At 36.7% G+C, this 13,345-nt stretch overlaps 1 protein-coding gene across 2 annotated transcripts in view; it reads left to right on the top strand.

Annotated features, from left to right (window-relative positions):
• Positions 1 to 980: 980 nt before the first annotated feature.
• Positions 981 to 13,345, top strand: part of MMS22L (MMS22 like, DNA repair protein) — a gene marked incomplete at its 5' end in the record, with an annotated part of 31,058 nt that continues 18,693 nt past the window's right edge. Inside the window, 7 exon segments of one of the 2 annotated variants that reach the window (XM_072408671.1) lie at positions 981 to 1,111; positions 1,225 to 1,338; positions 1,598 to 1,777; positions 2,044 to 2,106; positions 3,154 to 3,273; positions 4,029 to 4,255; positions 5,407 to 5,916. In XM_072408671.1, coding sequence (XP_072264772.1) covers positions 981 to 1,111; positions 1,225 to 1,338; positions 1,598 to 1,777; positions 2,044 to 2,106; positions 3,154 to 3,273; positions 4,029 to 4,255; positions 5,407 to 5,916 — 1,345 coding nt within the window. 2 annotated transcript variants of the gene reach the window in all.

Below are 13,345 nucleotides of genomic sequence, written 5' to 3'. Positions count from 1 at the left end.
CATTGGGATAACCTGAAAAAAAAAGTTTAGTTACACAAACCCACATTCATACATACATTTATTAAAATACTTGAACATTAAAGCCTCGTCCTATTTTTTTTTTTTTTTACACATATTTTAACCCTTTCAGGGAATGAGTAAGGAGTTTTATGTACCCCTGTACTCATTACCCAGGGTGGGGTGGTGGAGATCTGGGAGTCTCCTTAATAAAGGGGGCTTCCAAAATTCCAAAGTCTTGCTAAAAACGCTTTTAAAAGCCCCCATAGTTTTCAATGGAAGCTTTCATAAACAGCTTGTAAAAGCCTCCATTGAATGGGAGCCCTTTCCAGTTGTTTGATTGTTTACTATTATTATCTTGTATTTATATAGTTCCGACATGTTAAGCAGTGCTTTACAAATCTAATATCTATGGGTCTTACTATCTGTCCAAGGGTAATCCTTACCATAGTCATATTTCATTCACACAGTCAAAGGCCAATTCTGCGGTTGAACCAAAAACCTAACTGCATGGTTTTGGGATTTGGGAGTGTCTGGAAGAAACCCATGCAGACGAGGGTTGAACATGAAGATTTTATTAAGGTAGTGTCCTGGCCAAGATTCAAACCTGAGACCTAGCACTGCAGTGACAAGAGTGCCAACCATTGAACCTCCACATATGTTAGTTTGGAGATCTTTACCACTGTTCTGTTTGTTTTTCGTATTTCATTGGAGTAAATCATTTACTTTTAAAACATATAAATATTTACTACAAAATTAATTAAAATAGAAACAAACAGGTCAGTAGTAAAAATAGAAATAATGAAAGCAGAAACAAAACTAAGATGTGAAAGAGTTAATTGGTGGGATATAATACTTGTTTAGGAGTAATCTAAAAGATACTTGGTCCTGTGCCATATGGTGCTCCTTTCTTCTTCTCTCACACCCTTGAGTGTGGATGGACCATTGTGAATGATCTAATATTTGTTTTTAATATTTCCAAGGTCATATTGTGTATGCTCATCAGTTCATAAATCTTTTTGGCAAAAACCTGACAAATGTGAGTTTGTTTGAGGAGCATTGTGAAAACCTAATTTACGGTCTCATTGCACTTGCAGCAGGAAAGTATTCAAAGGTACTTTACTCTTTTATATTCTACTATGCCACACTGTGCTATTATTTTGATAAAATATCTTTTAGTATGTAAGCACTTTATGTCAATAAGATTTTTCACTGATTTTTATCCAGGTACGCCCATCTGAAGCCTTTGTTAGTCAAATCTATCCTTGTATGTGCATCAAAGAGATGTGGGTTTTAATTATCCAACTTGTTGACCATAGAAGCAAAGGCTCTTCATTGGAGGTAAGATTTTACAGTTTTTTCTTTTTTACAAGTTTTAATAAAACATAAATTTAAGGACCTCATTATTTGAGTATGTTTAATGCTAGTTTTTTGTCTGTAGTGCTTTTCCTATGGCTTCTGTGCTAATTGCTTCTACTGGGTAAAGTATGCAAATAAAGAGTACTGGTCATGACCATCGTATACATTGGGAATCTTTTTTTCTATTCGTCTATTCTCTAGTGGATGAAAGACTTTTACATTTTTTTTTTTTGTATTTCAGGGCTTTTGGGGTTTGCTTAGTACTATGTTGCGAAAGCTTTTTCAAGGTCCTGGTGGTACTGATGTACATTACATCTGTAATGTAGTAAAATGTAAAGATACCTTGGGCCTCTGTTGGTGGATTGTTGCGCACCTTTCGCCACTGTATCAACTTGATCGGAATGGGAATCCAGAAGAGCGTGTAAGTTTAAATACATAATGTCTCTTTGCGTTGTATATAAGTCGAAAATGAGAAAGCAATTGCTTGATTATTGAATTGTCAATCTTTTTTATATATTTATTTTTTTTTGCAGATTTCAATTCCTTCAAATTGGAAATTTGTGGAAGAATTGCTCAAAAGATCAATTGATGTTCAGGTAAGGGCAGTTGCTGGTCGGCATACTTTTGTTCTTGTGAGCATTAATATTGAATTGTCAATCTTTTTTATATATTTATTTTTTTTTGCAGATTTCAATTCCTTCAAATTGGAAATTTGTGGAAGAATTGCTCAAAAGATCAATTGATGTTCAGGTAAGGGCAGTTGCTGGTCGGCATACTTTTGTTCTTGTGAGCATTAACTTGTGATTATAATTATGAATGCTTCTTGAGTTGCTATGGAACAATTATTAGATAGTTTTAGACTTTTGTCCAGCTTCATATTTTCATTAAGGCAGTGTTTCCTAATTTGATAAAAATTGAATGTGTGTTTATGAAGTATGGCTATACCTTTTCATGTTGATTTAGGTTTACGTTTAGAATAATAGATTCTGTTTTTTACTAGAACTTAAGGGCCAGTTTTCTATGTTGTTAATCTTTCAGTGAAAAAGACTGTCACTTATCCTAAATGCAATCTGGTGCATTGCTTGGGCCCAGGGAACGTTTGGTCTTCCTGTGTAACCATGTCCTCGCTCTCTTTTGCTTTTTAATTTATGCTATTTTCTTGTTTTCCACTAGTACTTTGCATATTTCAAGTGTAGAGTGATCTGTCTGTCATTGTGCCCTTGTGGCCTTTAGTATTATATTGGAAGCTTTTATTGTACTGACCCACATAAAATATTGAACAGCACACAAGGATGTCTGTGTCTTAAACATAACCAGTTCATTTTTGCAATTAAACTAAACACAAGCAAATATCTGAAAGTTTCCACCCTAGGAAGCAGTAGCTATAGGTGACCTAGGAAACTAGACAAGGGATTTGAGGCCAGTTCCCCAGATGGCAGGGTCTAGGAATATTTCTAAATGCAGTTTGTTGGTTCTGATACTTAAAGCATTTAAAGTCAGGGATCACTTGTTTAGAAGTGGTTGGCATTGGTATCTTATCAACCGTTCTTAGTTCTAGTTTCCTTTTATGGTGTTGTATAGTCAGATACATTTCACTAGGATGATGAATACCATTAACCTGTGACCTTAAAAGTTGATTGTAATTTGAAAAATTAACTCACAAGCACTATTCTTTTACCTGATTGTATTTATTCTATATATGTTGTATGTGTGCCTTCCTTTAAATACTGTATATGCTACACACAAATTAAATAGATAATTATTTTATTTGCTTCATGCCTTGTGTGTTCCTATAAGGCTGGAATCTTGGAGGACCAGCTCCGTATGTATTTGCAATGCTGCTTGTCATTATGTGACCTTTGGGAAGCAAACCTTACTGCAGCTACTATTCTATGGGATTATTACAGCAAAAACTTGGTAAGTTTTGCATTGTAGAAAAAAAAATGTATACCACTCGGGAACCAAAATGTGAAACTTTAAATAAAGCATTTGCATCAACTTTTTATGTTTGTGTGTTAGGCATGTTTAAAAGGCTGGTCTAAAATACTGTATGACCAATATCAAATAATTTTGTATTTCATAAAATGTTTTTCTACAAATTATCTAACTTAAATCTAAATTATTACCTAATTTATTATTTGATCCTACATGTTTTATACTGAATGACTAATCTAAATTAAAAAAAATAATCCGCACAGGTTTCCAATATAGAAATATCAATGTTTACCCACAGCAAGCAGGGTCCTATTCTGCTTGGTGCTAGGAGAGGGGCTTTTGTACTGTGGTACTGGATGTGGCTGCTTACTAAAGAAAAAAGATGAAAGACACGCAATGCCCCTGGATTTACCACATTTAATCCACTAATAAAGTCCACATTGGGTACACTGTAATTACTAAAAGATCTCTAAATAGTTTTCCACCAATGCAGTCAGTTGCAAAATTCCAGTAGGGGTAAAGTTTCAGGAGGAATGTTTCATCCTGCATTTGAGTTTGCTGACCCAAACTGTGATGATCACAATTTTTTTTATTGCTGAAGAGCTGGAACAGCAGGATGCAGGGATCTAGTGATTAACACGGGAGGCTAAAAATGGGTCTGCCACTTTTTTTTTTCTAAATGTGAGCTTTCACCTGCATTCTAAGATTCATTGTTTTATTTGTTTTCCCTGCTTTAGAACAGTCTTTTTAATATCTCCTGGCTTGGATTAAAATCTCTGGCAACTGTCAGTAAAACCCCCTTTTCCATGCTGGAAATGGTGAAAACCTGCTGTGCTGATGAACATAGTCCTGACCTGTATAAGTCTGATAACAGCTACCTCATTTTCCTACGGATCATAGCATGCCTGATGAAAAAAGCCAAGCAAAGCAGTGGGATACATCCATGGAAGCAAATTAAAGGAAGGTCTGTATGGTCTAAAGTGCCTGCTTTACTACCACACTGAGATTCTTGTACTGTGCTTAATAAAGTTTGCTAGACCACGGAATTATTTTGCTGTTGTTTATACCCTATAGCGCTTAGAAATGCTTATTGATGTACATTTACAGATTTTTATATTTTCACCTTAAAATATATTTATCTATTAGAAGCATTGCTTGTTTTATGATTACATTTGTTTAGATTTTGAACTCTGTCCCCATAGAATTCTAAACTGTGCACGCAGTTCATTAAAAGCTGCAGCATGTAAAATACAACCTTGCTCATTTCCAGGCTTAAGGATGATTAGCATCATCTAACTTTTTCCTTCCCAGTCTTTTCCTGGCCCACTCCTTTTATTTGCTTTCATTATTTTAATCATGGAGGACTCATCACAAAGGCATTTTGTAAGGTCAGTCTACGTCTTAATGTAGTTTATGAACTCCCAATCCTTCAGTTTTGATATCCAACCATTAAGACATTTTGATTTTTGCACAGTTCCTCCCAGGAGCTAGGCATCTACTTTAATGTAGGCTGAGGGCTCTTGTGAGGCATACCGAGATAAATGGCTATATTTGGGAAGCTATGTATAGCACCTTGTTGGCACGAGCCATGGTCTGCCTGCCTGCCTGCCTGCCTTTCATCCAAAAGTAGAGAGACTTAGCAATGATGTCCCTGGGTCCAAAACAAGGTGTGTTAAGAAAGAAAGAGTTTTGGTTAAACATTATCTTAGCATGGTGATGAGGAGGAAAATGAGGGACACATGAAAGTAAATATAAGCAGATTAGGCTCCAGTTTTATTTTTTGGATTGTTGTGTATAACTGAATTGTAGAAGACCGAAACTTGTATGTGCTTTAGGATACTTAAATATAACAATAAAATATCCCTCTATCAACAGCTTCGTATATATCTGTTCTGTGGAGAGTTTATCCTTTGTCACACAACAGAAAACAAACGCACATTGAATCATTGATCTATTTTGAAGTGTAGGCACCTACTACTAGAACATATACACTTCAGTCATATATTCATCTTGTCAGATTTTGTATTCAACATATTTTCTGTATTTGTCATCTGCATAATAAAATATTGTGAGATTGTATATTAACCATGCTAATATTCCCTTTTACCTTGACAGAATCTATTCCAAATTTCACCAGAAGAAGATGCAGGAACTCTCGGAGGTTGGCCTACAGAACTTCTTCACCCTGTTTCTCTTACTGGCCACATTGGCAGAAACTGAAGATGTTACTAGCAGGGTCTTGGATCTTTTACATTTCCTTATACCCAGCATGCTCAGTTCTTCTCAGAAAACCCTTGTTTGGAGAGGACACTTTGCTTTTATTCTTATTTATGTGGAAAAAAATATGGATATTGCTGTTCTAGCAGAAAAACTCTCCAATAGTTTCCGTGAAACTGCAAAGGAGTTCTTGGTATCAAAGGGTGACTATGGCCAGAAGCATACACATTGGTCCCTACTTTCTTCTTATGTAGATGGAGTCCAAGAAGTTTTCGAAACAAGCAATTTTTTGCAACTTTCTGAGGAAAAACTACTGAATTACGGTTTCAGCATGTTCCTACCAGCCTGTCGAGAGTCAGAACTGAGTGCAGTGCTCCATTTTCTGCAGACAGCCGTTTCCAGGCTAAGGTATGTGACTTTTTTATAAGTTCTTAATGCTGTAATATGTCCATGGCTACAATGCCCATTCATTGCACAAGTATGGTATTATTAGTGGAAGTGTTCGCTAGGGTGCTTTCTCTCCTAAAAATAAAAATAAAACCTTCTAAATCTAGTGATTTGAGATGTCCTTTTTAAAGTAATTTTTGTTTTAAAGTGGATCTTGGGGCAAATTAACCTGCTTCAAAAAAAAAAATCTAAACACCCCTTTTAATCCCCTAAAGTCGAAGTTACGCTTGGTCAAGTACTGGGACTTCTCACTTCCTTAGCTTATATCACACAAGGTCCATCTTTGGGTGTCCACGCCGCTGCTCATGTTAAGTGAACACTTGGTATTGGCTGTCTGTTGTGAGAATGTGGAGAAAGAGGCTGTGGGGTTACTGAAGAGCATTGATGTGGGTGCAGGCAGAAAAGTGGCACTGGGTCAGCTGTTCTCCCACAGTTGAAACTAATCTGTCTAGTGACCTAGGCTGTGGCTTTAGGTGAGTATTCTTTACCTAACAATGTAAGAAAGTCTATAGGACAGGTGGCAGTAAGGAATGGGAGTGGAAAATATATTTTGCCTAGAAACGCTTTATAAAAAAGACAGCTTGCTTGTGCTTGCATTCTAGTTTCTTGCTTGGCTGTATTGTGAAAAGACCTGTAAATGTGCTCTGTTGGTGTGGATCACCGATACCCTGACCAGCTTTATTAGATACCTAGATTTTTTTTTTTCTGTACAGTTCTGTCTTTTTTTATTTAGTGTGTTCTAAGGTTCAATATTCATCATTCCTGTCCTGGGTACTGACCTGCCTTTTCTATCCCCTTTTCAGCTGCTTTACCACAGAATAAAGCCACTGAAAACAGAATTTTTCAATAAATTCAGGCAGCGTAAATCAAGAATATAAACCTAGGATTTAATTTTAAAATGCACTCATCACAATTGATACTTTATACAAAAGGGTAGATAATCCTTCTGTTCAAAATAAAAATGTGGCTAAGCCTCTCCAAGCATGCGCAGTGAGATCGGCGCTTTCTTTTGTACAAATACAGCCACATATGTCACCTGATCTGCCCCCTGTGCCGTGACGACGGAAGAAGATGGTGGCGCCCAGGAGAGGAGCAGGAAACCAGGACAACGCTGGACTGAATTGTGGGTCCAGAGGGATTTGCAGAAGTAAAGGAGTGGGTTTTTTTGTTTTGTTTTTTAAGACCTGCACATTAAAGTGTTCATTTGTATATTTTGAGAGGACCATCAATTTCACAATATTAGGTTATCTGATGAAATTTGTACATTGGCCTTTGGGCTCCAGCAGTGTGAAATAAAAACTGTCTGCAATGCATCACATTGAGCATTTAATGTGAACATTGCTGACATATGAGAGTTGGTGTTTGGTGGCAGTGAAACAATGACACACACACACACACACACCACTAATATGTTCTGTTTTCTGCACATTTGGCTCGTCTGCTGCTTAGGGAAAGTTTGAAAGGCATACAGTCTGAAACAGGCATCCCCGAGAGTGAAAACACATGGGAGGATAGATGTTTCTGGGGTCATAGGGTAATTAAAGCAGCGCCCTTTCCCTGTCTACTGCTTTAACACCATTGTGTTTGCTTTTCTCTTCATACACCCATATGCTTCATTGTAATGACATATTTTCCCTCAAAGTATTTTATCTGCACTGGCAACCAACTAAATGCTTCAAGGTGATAAAAGGAATTTCACTCCGGAATAACATTATTCTAGGTTCCTGTTAAAGCCACCATTTACATGTGTTCTGTATGTGTATTTTAATTTATTTCTTGTACTATACATATTCATGCAGTTTTTTTCCTTTCCCCTAAGTTTAACCTGTGATATCCCTGCTTCTAAATGACAAGATTCTAATTTCTTTGGTATTTCCCTGTGTTTTCAGTGTGTCAGATACAAGGCTTATTTAAAATGAAAAGAAAGCTGGAGCAATTTTCTTTATTCCATTTCTGTCTCCTAGGGCCTATTTCCCCTGGTGAGCACATAGCAGTAGGGGGTTTAAGGGAATTCAGCTCTCTGCAAATTAATGTCTCACATCATGAAAATTCAGGAGCATTTTTTTTTGTATCTTGAAAAGTAATACAGAGAATGTGAGTATTATTTCTTGCCAGCGGGTGGAAGATGAATGATTTTGTCACAGTTTTACTGCTTGATGAGCAGTGTCCTGAGGGTCAGGCTTAACTCTGTGTCACTATGCTGCTCATTACTCTTGAACTAAATAAGGGCTGATTGGATCTAAATTGCCTAGCACATGGGCCACAGATGAGCTCAGTGAGCAGGGGATGACCTGCTATTCAGGTGGGGAGTCACCCTGGTGTGCAAATGCTGCATTAGAGCACAGTGGGAGAATGAGAAGCTGCCAGCAAAAGAAATCGAAATGTAAAAAACTCTTTGAAGCCGAGATGGAAGAATTTTGAAGTGTAGGAAGTGACAGGTTGATGGTACTTATCAGCTTTGGCTGGATTAGAGAACAGTGTCATCTTGCTTTTATAATGACAGTAGTCTAAAGCCGGCTGCTAACTACTCGGCAGTGCAGAGCAGCCATTGACATAGTCTTGTCTGCTTCTGGCTGGCTCATTTGATAGAGAGGTGCTTCACCATGTTTTAAGTCCTTCTTAATAACGTACCGCTGTGTGATGAAAGCAATTAGCCCTGTAACATTGCACTCTACTATATTTATTTCATCACTTTTAACGACTGCAGTTTTGGTTAACAGATTTTACTAAAACAGGAATAGTAATGATGACTTTTGTATACGTCTGCATCTGTGTGCCAGTTTAGTCTTTAGACCATATGCTATCAAATTGTATGCTGCAAAGGCATGTAAAGAACTTTAAGTTCTTTGCTCTTTTTTTAAAATCTTAAAAAGTTTTTCTATTAAGAAGTAAAAATAGTTTATTTTTTTATATATGGTAGTGTATTGTTATTAAAATTGTGGTATAAAGAGGGAGTAAAGCAAAATTTCACAAAGCTTGTAGAGATGTTTTATAGGTCCCATACATTAGTCACATGGCTAATACCAAGACATCAATTAATTGTCAAAGGGGACTGGGGACCTTGCTGTGCAAATGGTGTTGGCCCCTGGTAGCAGTCATAGCCACATGGCAGCTTCTTGTCCACCACCTTGAGTGAGTAATACTTATTATACTTATTGTTATATAATACTTCTACTATTGTCCATACTCCATATAGAAACAACCACTTCACTAAGTCTGCGGGGAACTCTTATGTGTCCAGCTGTCAGATCATTCTCACTCAGAATTAACTTTCCTTTTGTGAAGAGCAAAGTGTCAATAAATTTATTGATCACTTTCCCTATCCGCTGCCTTTATTTCTCAATACATAAGGAATCTTAAGAACGTCTTAGCTTGCCGTTTGCCTTGCAAGTATGTCAATTCTTAAATATTGTTAGTTTCTGCGGGATCCTGTACTCTAGGGTTTGCCTTGATGATGATTGTTTTGCCAGTAGCATTGCTGTCAGAATTAAAGTGTATGTCAAGGCAAACATTTTATTTGTTCTGGAGAGATTTCCTCCTGTCTTCTGTTGTGTCATTAGGACAGGAAGTGATGAGAAATCTCCTTAGTGGGTGCAAATGGCAAAAGGGGGCGAGTTTAACCCTTCCCTGCTCTCAATTACATACTAAGGAAGGAAACTGTAGTACTAAGATGTAACCCATAGGAAAGCAGGGAGAATATTCAAACTTCTTCCGGGCCAGGTTTGGCACCTAGGACCCAGGGTTGCAGAGAAAGAAAGATAATGCTAACCAGTGAGCTACTTAATTTAGATTAAGTTTCAAATATAGTCAGGTGCAGCTATATATATATATATATATATATATATATATATATATATATATATAGCACAACATATAAAAGTACTGTTTCATGGGGCAGAGACAAAAGCTTCAAAAAGGCAAAGTGTTGGAAAATATATAATGCGTAGTAATGTCAAATATCTGAACAGAGTGGATGTTTGGGAACTATGCACAATGTCTTATCACACCAGTGGAAGCTGTTCTCATTGCCAGAAGACCAGTTTAATCTTTAGCAATCAGGGTTAATTGAGGCCAGAGGCAGAACTGTAACAGACTACACTGAAGATTTGCTAAGTATAAACTTACGCAGGGCCTCAGCAGGCTGCCAGCATACATCCTTGATAATATTGACATTTTTCTGTCTGTTATATTTTCTCTTGGAAGAGAAGAAGTGTGTTTGTGTTAGTCTTTTCAGGGTAAACCAAGAACTGAAGTTCTTGGAGCATGTGGAACCATCCAGCAGATAAATGCACCCGTCTTTCACATGTGAGATGCCATTTAAAAGGAATTATTAAGGAGATTTTGCAACATGATTTGCAGTCTTGTATGCCATCAAATTCTAATTTGTTTATGATCAGAAGAAAATGGGAAAAGAGTGAAAATATACCGAAATGTAACTTCTTGGCCCTGCACATGCATTAAAATGAATGCTAGTCATGGGGCATAGTACAGCTGTGCTTTATTGCCCTCAATGCTGGCTAATGAGTGGTATCCACCATAGAAGCCAATGAAGATGTACTGTTCAGTAAGTTTCTAAAACAATGCATGTGCAGTTCCAGCTGGAGTAAAGCATGGGATATCACTGGTATTAGGGTAAAAGTAAGTATACTTCAATCACATGCTGATGGGGGGACATTATTGATATATACATTTCATTGCAGGTTAACAGTATTAAAAGTGCAGGTTGTCTTGAGGGCCAGCTTTGTAGGTAAAGCCACCTATTGGATGTCTGAGGTTTTAAAGTGCAACTTTGTGTATGCATCCTGAAGGTTGTATCATTAAAGACCTTTTCCAGCCATAGAAATTGGAAACCACAAGTAGAATTTGGATACAAGTAAAAATGACCCAAAGCTTTTGGATTTGAAAGAATCTTTCCCATAGTAGGGAATATATAAGCTTTAGTTATCATAAATGGGCACCCAGTCTGATTAGAAAATGGAAATATATTAAAGTATGTGTCTTACAGGAAATCTCCCCCTAAAGAAATACAGAGGCTGCTATTGCTAAACTCTGAAAATACCAATAAATAACATGATTATATTTGGTAGCACTACTTTGAATTGCTGACTTGGCACGCCATACAGATTAAAAAGTCGGAACACTGTAACCTGAAAGCTTGATCCAGATCAGTGATCCAGAAACTCATAAAATCACTGTATTAGTCTGGGAACTAGTGTTTATTTTTTATAGGGGGAAATCCACTATGATACCTGAATACCTTTATCAGGTCTGTTTATTTTTAATCCTTTTTCTGAAAATGTTGTGTCCTGCAAATCATGTCATTGAAAATAATATGCCTAACATGGTCCAGTGTTCATCAGTCTGCTCTGGTGAGGGAACCTGAAATCATTCTGTGTTGGCCACTTCCGGGTCCAAAGCTGTAAAACCCCAGCTGCTCTGGCACGGAAAGTAACAAATCAAACACCGATTTATCAAAGAGTCCCAGTTACTTCCCAAGTGCTGTCTTCTGCGGGGATTTTCAGATGTTTGATATCAGTAGTTTATTGACAAAAAATGTTATAGGTTTATTTGTGTAAATAGAAATTGATATGATATGCTGTTCAAACAAACATGGATCCTCTTTCAAAGGGGGAATCGACAGAATCAGAAGAATGCTTGTCATCTGTGTTCATAAGACCAGAAAAGCATGAACTTGGTGTAGAGAATGTTGGGAGCTTCATCTATGTCAGTCTAACTTCCGAGAAGTCTTCTAATTTTCCAAAATACTCCACTCTTGTTTTCCTTGTTTATAGAACACGTTCCTAAAAGGCTTGGAAATCATGTAGATTTTCATGTTTGTTAGAAGTACTTAAAATACCAATAATACTGAAAATAAGTTATTTAAGTTTAATGGCAAGGATTATATTTAAGAAAAATGGAATGCGGACAAACATGTAATGTCTTTAAACTGGAAGATCAGACTACTGATATCCTGCCCAGTTTGTGTGATCTACACAAAGGAGGTCATTTTTCATGGTTCAGTTGCACATATTAAGTAACAATACACATAGACACAAACAATACACACACAAACATAGCTTCATGTGTAGTGTTCTGGAGTTGCGTCCAAGACCGAGTGCTGCCAAAGAAGCTAATGGGAGCAAGAAGTTTGCCCATACAATTCAAAAAGAATGAAGAATATGTTTAAAGAGTATTCTGGTGACCTTTTGTCCAGGCATATCGAAGCTTTTAATGTTACAAATATTCTATTGCCCATCTTTCTTTGTAATTGTTCACAGTGGTAACATTTCTCATTTAACAATCCTTTTACTAAAAAATAATTATGTCACTCTTAGGTTTGCCAGTTTTTTTTTTTTTTTATTGTTTTGTAAGTTTGGTGAACTAATTACTATATGAGTTGAAAGAAAAAACTAATTCCACCAATGGCTGTTCTTAAGTAATATTTTGGCCACTGATATTTATCCCTAACACCTGGTTCGCTTTCTAAGCATTTAAATAGGGAAAGACACAGTCCATCTATTTAAATGTCATCTTTTATCATATAATAATGTGTAAACATATCTGCAAAGGATTCTAATACCCAAATCCCCTTTTGCATGTGGCATAACCTATAACTTGGGTGAATCCCATGAGTATGGTGGCCATTTTACAGAAATGGCAGCTTATACCTTACTACAGAGGGCTTTCTGTTTTCAGCGATTGGTTGACAGCTCTGGAGTTCTGTATTATTTTGTTTAGAGCTGCTCAAAAAAAAGGAGTAAAAATATATTTTCAATAAAATAACTTCATCAGTGTCTTTATATGTTAAACTGTGCTGCTGGCTAACAGCAATGCCCTTCAGCTACACAGGATTTTGGAGGGTTAGAGGGTGCTCATTTGCACATAAATAGCCATTAACAGATGAATTCCCAGAGGTCCTGAGTTGCATGTTAGCAGTTCTGACCTACTTAGCTAGTTTAAATTTGTTTTACGGAATTATTATAATTCCATGCCTGGTACTGAAACTTTGTGATTAATGCAAGCTTCACAAAACAATTAAAGCTTAATTATACAATTTTCTGTGTTCCTGTAGCATTGTTCTGATCTCATAGAGCAGGGTCTGGCAAATATTAAAAGAATTAGGACAATGATAACCCAGTGCTTTTGCTCTTTATTGACTGTATGAAACAAAAGTAGAAAGGACAATTTATCCTGCATTTTTCCCCATACCTTTAGGTACAGATATATAATTATTTGTAATATTTAAATGCTTTTCCAATAAAGTCATATTACAAATTCACTGGCACCTTTTGTAGCCTTACATTACTTTTACATTTCAAGTTCAAATTTAGAATTTTTCTGTTGGTTATACCCAGCTGGTACACATTTTGAGGTTAATGCTTTTATTTCA

Source organism: Pyxicephalus adspersus, chromosome 4, assembly GCF_032062135.1.
Source record: "Pyxicephalus adspersus chromosome 4, UCB_Pads_2.0, whole genome shotgun sequence".
Classification (NCBI taxonomy): domain Eukaryota; kingdom Metazoa; phylum Chordata; class Amphibia; order Anura; family Pyxicephalidae; genus Pyxicephalus; species Pyxicephalus adspersus.
This window is presented reverse-complemented; position numbering and strand designations above follow the sequence as displayed.